This window comes from Pteropus vampyrus, unplaced genomic scaffold (assembly GCF_000151845.1).
Source record: "Pteropus vampyrus isolate Shadow unplaced genomic scaffold, Pvam_2.0 Scaffold348, whole genome shotgun sequence".
Taxonomy (NCBI): Eukaryota; Metazoa; Chordata; class Mammalia; order Chiroptera; family Pteropodidae; genus Pteropus; species Pteropus vampyrus.
In genome coordinates this window covers 2,638,334-2,653,082 of record NW_011889129.1, presented here as the reverse complement: position 1 = coordinate 2,653,082, position 14,749 = coordinate 2,638,334, and the positions used below count along the sequence as shown (strand labels likewise).

Genomic DNA, 14,749 nt, shown 5'->3' with positions numbered 1-14,749 from the left:
TATCCATGTGTCTACTAAATATTTCTGCCTGGATGTGTTCACAGACACTTCAATCTCAATTCAAGCTTTGTCCTAAACATGTCCTAAACATCACTTCCCTGTCCAAATTTGTTCCTCTCCCAGTTGTTCCTAGTTGCCATAGGATTTCCTTTATATTTGTATCCTTATTTTTAGTGTAGAGCCTGGCACAAAGAAATATCTCAATAGATGTTTGGTGAAAGAATAAGTAAGTTTGAGGGGGCACATATTTGTATGTGTAATATCACTTAGGAACCCTTTGGCTAAGTGTTACAGAATAGTTATAGAAATAGGCTATCTTAAATAAAAATGAAATTTATTAGAAGAACATAAGAGACTCACGGAATTTGCAGGAGACTGGAATAGGCTTGGAAAAAGAGCGGGAACCAAGACACTCTCTGAAGACCAAGAAATAGGAAGCACACCTGTTTTTCAGCAGAACCATCCAGGCAGGAAACACCTGTCATAAATAAATTCTGACCATTCCTTCATCTTTGCCTCTTTTGATCAAGAGCTGAAGTCCTTGGAGGCTGCACCTCGTGGCTAAGCTTAGGTCATATGAGCTCACTTACCTTGGTTGCTCAGGGCCTGATTTTCCACCAAGACCACACCCAAAGGAAAATGTCCCCAGAATGAGGAGAAGGGTTCAATGATGAATAATCAAATTAATATGACACGGGCCTTTTATTATCCTCATTTTTTTTAGGTAGGAAACTAAAGCTCAGAGAGCTCGAGTTATTGGCAAAAGCCATACAGCTAGTAGGTAGCAGACCTGAGATTCATTCCTAGTGTACTGGAAGTTCTGCTCTTACCTACTCAGCACATGGCCTTCTAAACCTACCCTTGTCTGTGTAATTAATTCACTTTCCAGACATAGTCGTAGGCAGTGTATTGTGTTGCTTCACCTCCATACCCTCTTTTCCTTTTCTTCTCTCCTCTAAGACTTGTTTCCATCTTTGTCTTCCCCCAGCAAGCCTCCAGAGATTGTCATGGAATTTCCCCTTCTCTGAATTTTCTGAGCATTTACAACTTGAGCCTTCCTAAACTTGTCCTTGATAATTCGCTGATATTTAAAGTATTTAATTGTATATCTAACTATGTATCACTTTGTTACAATATAATCTGTTTTTTTTTTTAATTTTACTGCTTCCAGAACTGGATATTCAGTATTTGCTCAACAAAAGTTTCTTAAAAAGAAATCATGTATGGAAAAGGGTTCTTTCATCTGGACAAGAGGCTTCTACCTGGTATTCAGGAACTATTGGAGTTCACCTCAGCAGTCCTCGGCTCTGTCTCCTGTTTCAACAGTACTTGGACAGAGCAGACCCAGGGATGCCCCTTCTTCCAGTCTCTGATCACCCTCTAACCTCATTTCCAGTCTCTTGGAACCGTCTCAGCCATCCTGGCTCCCGAGACCAGCCACACCGGTTTTTGAGCTTAACTCCTTATTGCCGAGCAACTATGAGCCCCTAAATCCATCAGAATTATTCCACTCAGGTGGAGGCCACCGTCAACTGCCCAGTAACTTCCATCTGCAGGCCTCCTACACCTCTCTCTAGGTTTCTATTTTGACTACAACGATATGGCTCTAGAAGGCGTTGGTCATTTCATCTGTGAGTTAGCCGCGAAGAAATGCGAGAGCGCCCAGCATCACTTAAAGAAGCAAAACCAGTATGGCGGCCGCGCCCTCTTCCGGAACCTGCAAAAACCTTCCCAGGATGAGTAGGGTAAAACTCAGGATGCTATAAAAACTGCCATGCTCATGGAAAAGAACCTAAACCAGGCCGTTTTGGATCTGCATGCCCTGGGTTCTGCCCGCACAGACCCCCATCTCTGTGACTTTCTGGAAAGCCACTTCTTAATGAGGAGGTAAAACTCATCAGGAAGATGGGCAACCACCTGACTAATCTCCGCAGGCTGGCCACCCCCTAGCCTGTGCTGGGTTAGTATCTCTTGGAAAGGTTCACCCTCAAGCAGGACTAGAAACCTTTGTAGAGCTCCTAAAGGCTTTGTAGAGCCTTTGAGGGGCCCTTCTGCATCTGCCTGGTGTTGGGCTTCTGTCAGAGCCTTTCCTTGCAACCACTAAGCACACTTCTAACCACCCTGGAGCCCTCTCCTATGCAGTGGACCAAATTGAAACAATAAAGCTTTTTGCAGGCGCCCCCCCCCCGCACCCCCAAAAGCACCTTCCTTCCTCTTTCCCCTTCTCACATTTTTTTATATTCAATTAAGTAAACTTTTTATTAGTAATCTCGTTGTACATTACTTGCAAATAGACAAGAAAAATAAAAATCTTCCAAGCAAGAGCCTAATCTTTTAGTTCATTAAGATCGCTTTCCCGATAGATCTGGGTTCAAACTCTTCTTCACCTCTTAACTCTAGAACCTTAGGCAAGCTGTTTAGTCACTGAATCTTTGCTTTGTTATCTGTGAAGTACCTACTTCAAAAAGTCATTGTAAGGATTGAATGACACCCCCACACTGTCCAGTATATATATATTTTAATATTTCACTTTGCATATGAGAAAAGATTCAGAAAGGTTACTTGCCAAGTTAACACAGCCTTACATGGTGATCTGCTCAGAGTAGGCACACAATGCATATTTGTTGGACAAATAAGCTTGTTTCCAATCTTTCACTTACAAAGTTGCAATAAAGTGCTTGGAAAATATATATTTCCAAATTCTTCCAGTGTTTCTAGAGGACACACTTATTTCTAGGAGCAGAATTGCTGAGTTCAGAGTCTGCTGTATTTAAAAACATTGCTATTGCAACTTGCATCCAGTAGATCCTCAATAGATGTTTCTTTTGCTAATTTCTTTCTCGCGGTGCATTTCGGGAGTTGTTGTCTTTGTGAGGCATGCCCGGAGTCACTGTCTGAGCCAGCCTCAGGAAGCGGGCGTGGACAAATCTACTAAACGGCGGGCTTTAGGACCCCGCGGGGTACGGTGGGCTGGAGTACGGTCGGGGAGGTCGGGAGCGCCGCCGTGAGCCGGGAACAGCGCCGGTCGGTGGCGTCGGGAGCGAGCAGCCCCGGGAGCGGCGCGGGTGGTGGAGGAGGAGCCCGGGGCTCGGTAAGTGGCGCCGGCCGGGGCCGGTCCCCGAACCTGGCCAACCTCTGTGGGTCCTGCGGTACTAGGCCTTGGCCCCGAGGGACTCTGGGGGCGGGGCCTGCGCTCGCCTAGGAGGGGACGGGGGTGATGGAGAGTGGGGGAAAGAGGGAGGGAGGACAGCTGCTGAGGCGAGCTGAGGCTGCGTGCGGCGGAGAGGCTGGGCCCGAGGCGGCGGAGCGGATCGAGAAGCCGCTTGCTCCTCCAGAGGATAGTCCCTCGGACTATCCTGTGCGGGTCGCGTCCCTCCGGCTCCTGGTCTCTGTTAGGCCCTCCTGGCAGCCAAGGAGCTGACCTTTGACCTCACCACGAGGCTGACCCTACCCTTCAAGCTACCTCTCCTCCCAGATTGTTCTCGCCCCTGGGTAGCCTTCAGCCCAGGCTGGATCTGGGGTGAAGGCATGGGGCAGCACCTCTGTGAAGGGCTGGAGGAAGGCCAGTCTGCCTCACAGTGTTCAGGTGTCCCGGAAAGGTCCCCATCCGGTTCCTCTCGGCCCCCATCCTGTCCCTCTTTTTAAAATCTTACCGAGAGCTTTAGTCCACTCTTCACACAGAATCAGTGAAGCTACCATGTTTTTTCTGGGTTACTTGGGAGTAACGAACCTGTTCCTAGGCAAGTGTGGGGAAGAAACAGAGGAGAAGAAATCTGGTTCCCTGGGGGAAGGAGAGCTATCCGAAGCTGAGGAGTGCTGCCTCCGCGGAATGGGGAAATAAAAACTTGGGCCAGGCCCGAATAAATGTTTCTGGATCATCAGACCCTCCCCAGGTCTTCCTAGTCAGAAAAAGTTTTGAGCTTAGAGCTCTTTCTTTGCTATTCTGAGCTCTCAGGGACTTTGTAAACCAGGGCAAATATGGTTTGTGTCCGTGCCCTTAACTTAGCCCAAGTTAATTGGAATTATTTGGGTGTGCCTTCAGTTGGATTTGTGTGCACAGTACTTCCTATATGAAGGCTGACTCTAAAGAAAGGTGGATCCTTGTTGTTAAGATTGTCAAGGGAGAATTACGATTCTTTCGATGAATAGGGAAAACTTTAAGGTCAAAAGTCAGAAATTGTTATAAAAGTTGAAATTTCCCATAGAGCCAAGTTCAAGAATTCATAAAATTTGGAGAAAATAGTCAAATAGCAAATTGATCCAGGATATACGAAGGTGAATTCTATTCAACACACATTTATTGAGCACTTACTATGTAACTGGCACTGGAGTTAGAAATATGGGTATGTTTTCCTCAAGGACATCAGAGAGAGACATTCATATGAAAATTGTAGTGCTGTGTTACGTATCCTTACAAATGAATCTATGCAGTGTGAAGGAACTACTGCCCTTGCCTGGGAGAGCCAGGGAAATCTTCACAAAGAAGAGGTACTTGAGTTGGGTGATGAAAGAAGAGTTGGAGCTTGCGTAAGTAAGGAAAGGTATTCCAGTTTGAGAGAACAGCATGCACACAGGCACAATGAAAGTATGAGGGGGAAAAAGGTAACATGATGTTTAAGTGTTAGAAATTTGCCCCAAACAGGATGTATGGTGGGGAAGTTGCCAGGAGTTGAGGCTGAAAAGAGAGCAGGGAGCCATTGGAGCTTTTTATGTTAGGGAATGACAGAAGTGCCGATTAAAGTAATGAGAAATGAGGTAGTGAGACTAATTAGAGTTGTTGCAGTTGATTGAGAGTCTGAATAAAGTGTGGCAGTGGGAATGAAGAGGAGGGAAATGGATTTTAGAAATAATTCTAAGATAGGTGCAACAGAACTTAATGATTGGGGAGAGAGAGTGGGCTAAGATTTCTAATTTGAGAGATTGGGTGAATGCGAATTTCATTGGCCAGGATATGGACTAGAAAAAATAGAGCAGATTTTTTAAGGGTTGGGGTGGCTTTGGAAAGATGTATAGGGGAGATAGTCTGGTGTGCTGGGAAAAAAATTGCTTGTGCGATGTGCACATGGAGATGTTAGATAGGCAGCTGGAAGTAAGGGGGTCTGGTGAGCTTAAAATCTTGGCACTGAGTGAGGGCATATATGCAAGAAATCCTGGGAAAAAATGTTTATTTATTTTTGTTTATAAGTAAGTATCAGAATATGTATTTCTTCCGTTTAATAGTGAGCGTCTCAAGGCAGGGACCATAATGTAATTTTAGGTCCCTTTTTTGTCTTATACTATGCCTGTGTTATTGTAAGGTATTGATAAATGTTAGTTTTTAAGCTGGCAGGAAATCAATTTACTTTGCAAATTTGCAATTACCATTTGGGTTTTCTTTAAGATCATGGGAGTCTGTCTCATAATTTTCATTTTATACTTAGGTGGTATTCATGAGGCTTGTATGGTTCAACAGGAAAGGAAATGAAGAAGATATGAGTGACATTGTGCTGCTTGAGGAAGTTCAGGGCTTGAGCAGGAGATAGACAGTATTAATTTACAAGAGGCTCCTGCTCATTGAGAAGAGGATTTTACAATGAATTCTCATTCTGGGAGATGTCAGAAAAATGTGATTTTCAATCAGAGTTTCTGAAATCCTGTCTATTTGGAGTTGATTCCTCTTTCTGAAGGTGTAAGTGCATTCCTTCTTGTGTAAAAATAATTTGAAGGGGAACCTGAGGTAGTCATGTTTATTTAAACCTCTTCATCTGTATTATTAGTTTGTGAAAGTAGGCCGACTCAGTCAATTCTGATGGGACTGGATTGAATTTTTTTCTGTGAAGCTAGTTTACCTTTAGTAGATACAGACAGTGGCTGATACCCAGAGTAGAGATTGGGAAATTCCTGTTTTTTTTTCACTTGCTGCTTAGTCTTGGGAAAGTCCCTGAATTACTTCCATTTTCAGGTACAGGCTAGACACCCACTCTGAGGTGAGCACTGTCCAGAGCACACAAAAAATATGGATGCTGTCCCATAGTGGCTCATGTATTTACTGAATCAGGCTGGTTCTGTTCCAGTATCTAGAAAGTAGGGATGATGCTTATTAGACAATATCCTGAGATGACTGAATTTTCTTGGATAAAGTAAGAATGTTGATATTATTGGTATCAGTTTGGAGTTTCCATAGAACTTCAACTGAATTTGATTTTGCATGTTCTACTAGTCAACACTTGAGTTTTTGCACTAACAGGATATTCTGATGGGGAGAAGGGTTACCAGAAAGGTTTAGTGGCGTTATCGCTTATTAGTTGTGTTACTTTGGGCAAAGTAACATCCTCGTTGTAAAATTATGGTACTAGTACCTACTTCATTTGGTTATTTTAAAGATTAGATATAAATGTTTAAAGCACTTAGAACAGTGCCAAGTATATAGTGAGCACTCAGTCATGTTATTTATTATATATATCATCTTGAGTGGTAGCTTGTGCTTTGAAAGATTTAGAGGGATGAGTGATGAATTGCATCTCCAGGAATTACAAAAAGAAAAGTGAAAAAAAAGAAGGAAAAGAAAAGTGGTAGAATAAAGGAATAGTGGCTTCTTCTGGAGCTCTCCATGAAGGGAGAAAATTCAGAGAAGTGGCTTCAAGAATGCAGGCCTCACTCCATTTTGGAGATAAAAAAGGCTGGGAGGGACTAGTGCTAAAAATTCTTTAAAATGGAAAGGGTATATATGCTTGTTTTAGAGCCAGTCAGTGGGGTGGAATTGGGGGAAATTGTGTCCCATGCTATGAAAGAAACTGTGGCAAGGAACCATGTGGAACGGTAGCAACACAATACAGTGCCCACGCCTACGTCTGGGAAGTGAATTAAACACAGATTCAGATGACAGTAAATTTAGAAGACCAATCTGGACCATGTGGACCATGTGGAATCCAGCAAGTGAGCCAAATCCTTGGGGCCTTCAGATAGGAAGAGACCTGTTAGGAACTAGTTTGAGAAATTAAGAGTTGGGATTGGTATACCTGCATGCTCTTAAATGCTTATACTGCTAGTATTACCTTTAGAGTGTGTGGTGTGCCTTCCAGAAAACTTATGGAGCAGATAACTTATGTCTAAAGACTAAAAAAACCCCCAAACACTTGCATCCAGAGGAAATTGGGAACCTTTAGGAGAGTCAGTGCAGAAGGCTATTTCAGGCTTTATTAATATTGCCTCCTTTAGTGTATTGAGTGAATGGCTCATGGTTAGACAATGGTGATATTTGACTGAGCCATAACTCCTGGGCAGATAGAATTTTCATTTCCTTCACTAAGAATGTGGATTGCTATAGTCAGTGCGTCTTGTAGTGATCTTTCACAGATGGGCAAACTGGGGCCAAGATCCTAAAGAAAGGGGATGTGGTTGGTGAATTACTATAGGGAGAATGAGTTGGGGGGTAGGTGAGGGTTGCTCCAGTGCCTTTTTCTAGAGATGGCAGAAGTTTTATTAATTCTCTCAGAATCATCTCTGTTCACATGCTCCTTTCCTTTTGAAGCCTGGTTTAAGATTTTGATGTGTACTTCACAAATTTTAGTGAGCATCAGAATTATGTGGGGCAAGGTTTTTTAGTCTCAGCTCTATTGACGTATTGGGCCAGATAATTCTTTGTTGTGGGGATTGTCCTATGCACTGTAGGATGTTTAGCAACATCCCTGGCCTTTACCCAGTAGATGCTAGTAGTATCTCCCCTCCCTGTTGTGACAACTACAATCTTTCCAGGCTTTGATGTCCCCTAGTAGGCAAATTGCCCCAGTTGAGAACCACTAGCCTAAATGATTGTTCAAAATGAAGACCCTTAGTTCTTATTTTGAAAGTCTGTTTCAGTAGTGGGGAAGGGAGCTTAGGAATCTACATTTTCAGGAAGCACCCCAGGAGATTCTGAAACAGGTAATCACAGCTCTGCTGTGATAAAGCATATTCTCTCCTAAGCTGAGGGCTGTATAGACTTATATTTAACTTGCTCTCCATTTCATCTTTCTTGTTTTACTATATCTTTCCATTCATTATTAAGTTTTGGTGCAGAATTATCCTAAGAGCAGTAAGTTCAAGTATAGTAGTATCAATAAAATCTTGTAGTAGAGATTTGTATTTCAGCCTTTTTTTTTTTTTTTCCAGTTACCATGTTGGATACATCCATCAACTGGACTAGACACTCAGATTCTTCAGTTTTTCCTTCCCAGTTTTCTACCATTCCATTAATTTGTCTTTCTTTTTTTACTTTATCATTGTTGGTATTTGTATACATACATATGCATCAGACAAGTTATCTTTTACTTTCTACCATAGCACCTCTACCCACTGGCAAACGAGAGTGATGAAACTCAAGATGTCTGGACACTGCAAAGTTTGCTAATAAGGTTAATGAGTATATATACTCTTCCTCCTTACTCAGTTGGAAAGTCTTTACAGTTTCTCTGTTGAACCTCAGCTTTGTTTATGTGTAGATTCCTCTACTTCTCATTTGTCTGCCCTATGAGAGACAGTATAGTATAGTGGTTAAGTGTAGAGACTCCAACATTAGGCTGTCTGGGTTTGAGTCCATACTCTCACTTACATTGAGGTTTTTTTTTTTTTTTAAAGCATATCATGCTTTTTTTTAGTTTTCTTATTGTAAAGTTCCTTGATCATAGGTTTGTTGTTAGGAAACAATGAATTAATATATATAAAGTGCTTAGAACAGTGCCTGGTACATAGTAAGTCCTAAATAAGTGTTAACTCTTTGGTTGTTATTTTAGATTGGTGTGCTGAGTGTGCAAGTCAGGGTCTCTACTAGCCTCTGTTCTAGTGTTCTGCATGGGTACTATTGAACTTTCATATATATATGGACACACACTTTTTTTTTCTTTTAGATTGAGGAATAGCTTACATAATATGAAGTATACAACTTGATATTTTTTATACACGTACACATTTGTGTAACAGTCACTCAGATCTAGATAGAGCACGTTTTGGGCACCTCAGAAGGTTTCTTTGTGTTCCTTCTCACTAATCTATCTCCACCAAGGGTAACCACTATTCTGACCTCTGTTGCCCCTAGATTAATTTTGCCTTTTTTGAACTTCATATAAATGGAATCATTAGTTTGTATTCTTTTTCTTTTTTTTTCTTTCGGATGTTTTCCCTTCAACATCTGTGAAATTTATCAATATTGTTTCAATAATTTGTCCTTTTAAATTTCCGTGTGGTATTATGTGAATATAATTTTCCTATTCTATTGCTGATGGGCATTTGAAGTATATATATTTAAAAAACTCACACAAACACAAAACACCCACTTCAATAAACTTTACAAAAACATTTAAAAAAGGAGATATTTATACTCTAGCCTAGGCATTCTGGAATTTCTGTTTTCAAACATGCCAAGTCTTTTTAAATCTTGAAGCCTTTGCACTTGCCATTCCCTCTGTCTGGAACACTTTCCCCAAGATTTTCACATGGTTGTTTCTTTCCTGTTCTGATCTTGGCCCACGTATCATTTCTTAAAGAAGCCTACTTTAATCTTCTAATTAATATAGAACCCCTGGACAATTTGTCTTCAAGATACTTATCACTTTCAATTTAACTTGTTTGTTGTCTTTTTCCCTTCTAGTAGAATGAAAACTCTATGAGAGCAAGGATCTTATTTGTCTCATTTACTGCTATATCCTTAGTGTTTTGCACCTAAAAGTTGTTCAGTAATATTTATTGAACAAATGCCTGATCTGTGCATATTTTTTTCTTTCTAAATGATAGGCACATTTATTTTTATTCATTTTCTTTCTTTCCTCTTTTTTTCTTTCTCCTCTCCTCCTTTTTCTTTTTGTACATATTGATTGAAATGTTTTAGGATGTTTACCTGAGCATTTACCTACAGTAGCATTTAGGAGCCTCCCTCAACAGTGAAGAGGGAGTGATACTTGATAACAGTCCATTATAAGTTTGAATATAGAACTCCAGACCTTTAAATTTGGAAGTCTGTGGTAGAGATGCCGTTGCATGTGTTTTTTGCCCCCATCTTTATTGGATATAATTGATATATAACATTGTATAACTTTAAAGGATACAATGTATGATGATCCATTGTGAAGTGATTGTCAGGATAACTTAGTTAACACATCCATCACTTTATGTAGTTATCATTAAAAACTTTTTGGTAGTTAGAACATTAAGATCTTGGCAATTTTCAAGTATACAGTACAGTATTGTTAACTATAGTCACCATGCTGTATATTAGATCTCCAGAACTTATTCATCTTAGAACTGGAAGTTTGTAACCTTTGAACAATATCTTTCCATTTCCCCCACTCCCAGACCCTGGCGACCCCTAGTCTATTCTCTGTTTCCACAATTTTGGCTATTTTAGATTCCACATATAAGTGAGATCGTACAGTATTTGTCTTTGTCTGATTTATTTTAGTTAGCATAATGCCCTCAGGATTTATCCATGTTGTTGCAAATGTCACGACTTTCTTCTTCTTTTTTTTTTATGGCTGAATAATATTCCATTGTATATACACCACATTTTCTTTATCCATTCATTCCTTGATGGACACTTAGGTTGTTTCTATGTCTTGGCCGCTCATTAATAATGCTGCAGTGAACATGGGAGTACAGATATCTTTTCTAAATAGGGATTTTATTTCCTTCAGATATATACCCAGAAATAGGATTGCTGGATCATATGGTAGTTCTACTTTTAATATTTTGAGGAAGCTTCATACTGTTTTCTGTAGTGGTTGTACCAATTTACATTCCCACCAATTGTATACAAGGGTTTGCCTTTCTGTACATCCTTGCCATGGCTTTTTTCTTTTTTTTTTTTTTTTTTTTTTTTTTTTATATGTTGGCAAATTGAAGCCCAGGGAGGGAAAGGAAACTTAAGGTTATAGAATAAGTATAGGTTGGGACTAAAATCCAAAACTTTTAATAGATAACTGTGAATATTCTCTGGAAATTAGGGTGAATTTCTATTAAATTTGTTTTCTGATACTAGAATTGACATGTACTCATGAAGACAATAAAATAAATAAATAACTGTCTTAGTGTAACTAGCTTTCCTTGTACATTAGACATTGGAAGAGTTTGGCTTTAGGTTTTAAAATCTTGGTATTTGGCAATTTCATCCTGTAGGTATGTGATGTGCATTTAAGAAGTATGTGGCTGGATTGCTTTCAGATATAGTTCTTAAAAAGTTGTATGACTTGGGTCTTTCAGGGGGATATTGTGCTGTATAGGTCATGGGACCAACAAGTCCCTAAGGTTTAGGAATAAAAGACTTCATTGATTTACCATTGAATTGGGGGGATTTGAAGCCATTCTTAAATTTGGTGGTAGATGAAATTAGTATTGAAAAGTTGCCTGATTTTCTCTTATATTTTGCCTAGTATGTCTTATTTCTGAGAACTGTATTAAAGCCTAAAATGACATTTCTGTGAGATTACTGTGGCTTTGCTATATTTGCTTCTTCACAGGAAGGATTTAAAAGCCTGGATCAACAGAGCTTGTAGTATAGTCATAGAATGTTTTTTTCCCTTCCTTGTGGTTCCATAGCATTTTCATTGTACTTTTACTCTATTTATTTCACATGATTTGCCTTGTGCTATGGGTTGTTATGTGTCTGTCTCTGCCAATAGTTTGTGATCTCCCAGAGAATCAGGTTTGGAATTTGCTCTTTGCAACCCTGTAGTGCCTATACTAGAGCTTTATATTATTTCAGTGTTCCTTATATATTTATGGTATTTCAGTGATGCTGAGAGAATTATTAGATGATATGTCTAATTCAATCCCTTTGTTTTACTTGTAAGGAAACTGAGAACTACAGTGAATTACTCAGTGTTATCTAGTTTGTTTGGAGACCTGTGGTCTATTCTCAGTTCCGCTGGTTGTTCCTTTATGCCTTGCTGCTCCCTCAGCTGGTACTGATTCTCTATACAACAGGGAAGTTTTGTGAAAGAGGAAAAAAGCACTGAGAGGATGTAAACAGACTACATTCACATTACTGATGTGCTGCAATTTACTGCTCTACCAGTCAGATATTTTACTTTCAAATTTAGGAGCACAGGTTTAATTTCTCAAACCCCCAAAAAACTGTCTATGGCATGCCACCTTGAACGTTCCCAATCTTGTCTGATCTTGGAAGCTAAGCAGGATTGGGCCTGGTTAGTACTTGGATGGGAGACCACCTAGGAATACCAGGTGCTGTAGGTGTAAAAAAAAAAAATAAAAAACTTTTAAAACTTGTAAGCATACTACATTTTTCCCTATCCACCACCCTAGACACACCTTTCTTTGCTGTCTTCCATGGACAGAAGTACTGGAGGAGGAGGCGACTTTATGTTGTCAGTTTCTAGTCACATTTCTGACAGCTTGGGTGGTAAATTCTAGTTGCTTGTGATGATGACAGAGAGTAATGTGTAGAGGCCCTTGGTTGAATTCCCACCCTGTGCCAAATGGAAGGAGAATGATGAAAAGAATTTAATTTCTTAGGAAATTTAGTTCTTTGGACTGGTATTGTTTTTCCTCCCTCTCCAATTCCCTTTTGCTTATTAGAAAGTATTGATTTTGAAATAGAGAAAGTGAGTTTATTAGATTTGGGGTGGACATTGATTAGCTGTAACCTAATTATAAATTCTCAGAGGGGGATGTTTGTAAACATATGCTTTTCACATGCAGGAACTTGTAGTTCCTGCTAATCAACTGGTTGAAGCTGAGTATGTGCAAGATCTATACCTACTAAGCTTAGAATTGCGTTGCTTTTGATTTATTTTAATAGGATCCTCTTGATTTCCAATTTGTTTTCCCTCCGATAAGGACATCTTCCTCTTGACAACCTATTTAAAAAACACAGGAATGTTTTGAATGGAGGCTGTATTTCATGCGTTAAGGGAAAGCCATGATCAATATAGTATAAATTGCCCACAAGAACATTCTCTTTGTTGTTATTTTCCCCTTCATTTTTCTCGGACCATAATGGAATTTGAGAGCTTAGTGAGGCCTCAATAAATATAGGTTTTAACAAATTTTAGGTCAGACCTAGGACTTTTCAGGTCCTCCCCTCCAATTTTAGAATCAGTCAGTGATGAATATACACTGAGCATTTACCATGAGCTAAGGGCTTACAGAAAAAGTATAAGATGTAGTCTCTTTGTTAAAGATACTTAATATCTAGTTGGGGAAATTTTCTGTGCTTTTCGCTTTTTGTGCTCAAAGCCAAATCTCCATTTTGGCTATATGTATTAGAGAAAGATAATGTCTAAGATATAATCTTTTATGCTATTGAATACATCTCTTCCTAAAAACAAAAATTTTATTTATATTTGAAAATTAGTGTATATTTTCCAAAAGTCATTGAACAAAATTAATTTTGTTCTGCTTTAGATATGTCTGGAAGTAAAAACTAGGCTCCTTGCTCCCCTCTCCCCCCACACACTTACCATTGGGTGAGATTAAGATTCACAACTAGAGCCTAGAATTTAAGAGAGAGACAGGAATTTTATCAATAGTAGGAAGAATCTGGGAAGTGAGGGAATATGTGTAAATTTAGTAGTGCAGACCTGTGGAATTTCAAGCTCTCACTTGAAAAAAATTGAGAATTCCTTGAAGCAAGATTGGAAAATTTGGGCATGATTCATGGAACTGCTTTTATATAGAATTAAAAAATACTTTGAGATTTTATCTACGGTAGTGTTACAAATACATATAATTAAATTAGAAAGGAGTGTGTCGTTATGTTCGGTTATTTTGAAATCAAGTTTAATTTTTGGCCTTTAACTGCTATTTTCCGCCTTGGGTCTCTTTCCAGAGGAATTTCTCAAGACAGTCAAGTGCAGTGTGATTTATGAGGCAGTGAAGGCCAAGTACTTTGCAGAGATGAGAACCTACTTACTTTGGGGAAATCAATGGAGCACATCAGTCTGCAGCACACTTCCTGTCTTAATGGTCCTAAGCTCGATCAATACTTGAAATTTAACTTCACCATCAGTCTGTGGGCAGTGTGTGCTTTGCAGCCTTCTTTCTATCAACCTCAGATATATGGCCAGACCTATTACAGATGGAGCTAGTTACACTTTCCTGCTTGGTTTTGGATCCGCTTTAAGCCTCGTCCACTGGCATGTTTTAAGGATGTAAAATATGTTGTGCTGTAGGCCAAGTAAAGATTTAAACCTTGAAATTACCTGGTCTAGGGAGGGGATGTTGGACAGATACACACGATCTATAGCATGGTGGTTTATCATTTCTTCTTCCTAAAACATTTCCCATTGGAGGTAATTCTGCTTAGCCTTCAGAATCTTGGAGAGTATTTCTAGCACTGACTCTGGCTTTCTTTTCACAGATTCTCTAACCATGGCACAAGTAGAGAAACGGGGGGGTTTGCTCCGGAAATCTTCAGCCTCCAAGAAACCACTGAAGGAAAAAGTGGTGCTGATGTATGATGAGATCTTCATGGTAAGGCCTGGAGCTCTGATACTCTGCACAGCTTGACTCCTTAATTTCTTGTTTCAAAATGAGAAATAACCTCACCTTTGCCTGTTACCTTCCAATTCTTCATAGGGTGAAAGAGGGAGAGCAAGGGTGAGGGTGAGCTTTGTCATGGTAGAAGTTATGATTGTGTCTTAATGTAGATTGTTGCTATGAGCTAGGTAAAACAGTTGAAAGGAGGAAGGCCAGCTGTGGAAGCTTCTTTTCTGAATATTTTTGAGAAAGATTTGTTTTTCTTATCCGATGTAAGGACTTTTCTAGATGTCCCTTGACGTTC

The 14,749-nt window shown here is 39.8% G+C and overlaps 1 protein-coding gene and 2 pseudogenes across 1 annotated transcript in view; all 3 read left to right on the top strand.

The window, feature by feature from the left end:
* The first annotated feature begins 1,479 nt into the window (after positions 1 to 1,479).
* LOC111731041 lies at positions 1,480 to 2,001 on the top strand (annotated as a pseudogene).
* Positions 2,002 to 2,959: 958 nt separating this feature from the next.
* Positions 2,960 to 14,749, top strand: part of CUNH10orf76 (chromosome unknown C10orf76 homolog) — a 150,639-nt gene continuing 138,849 nt past the window's right edge. The window contains exons 1-2 of the mRNA XM_023522538.1: positions 2,960 to 3,091; positions 14,327 to 14,439. Coding sequence (XP_023378306.1) covers positions 14,338 to 14,439 — 102 coding nt within the window. The 5' untranslated portion in view covers positions 2,960 to 3,091; positions 14,327 to 14,337. The remainder of the gene's footprint in view (positions 3,092 to 14,326; positions 14,440 to 14,749) is intronic.
* Positions 12,084 to 12,201, top strand: LOC111731080 (annotated as a pseudogene).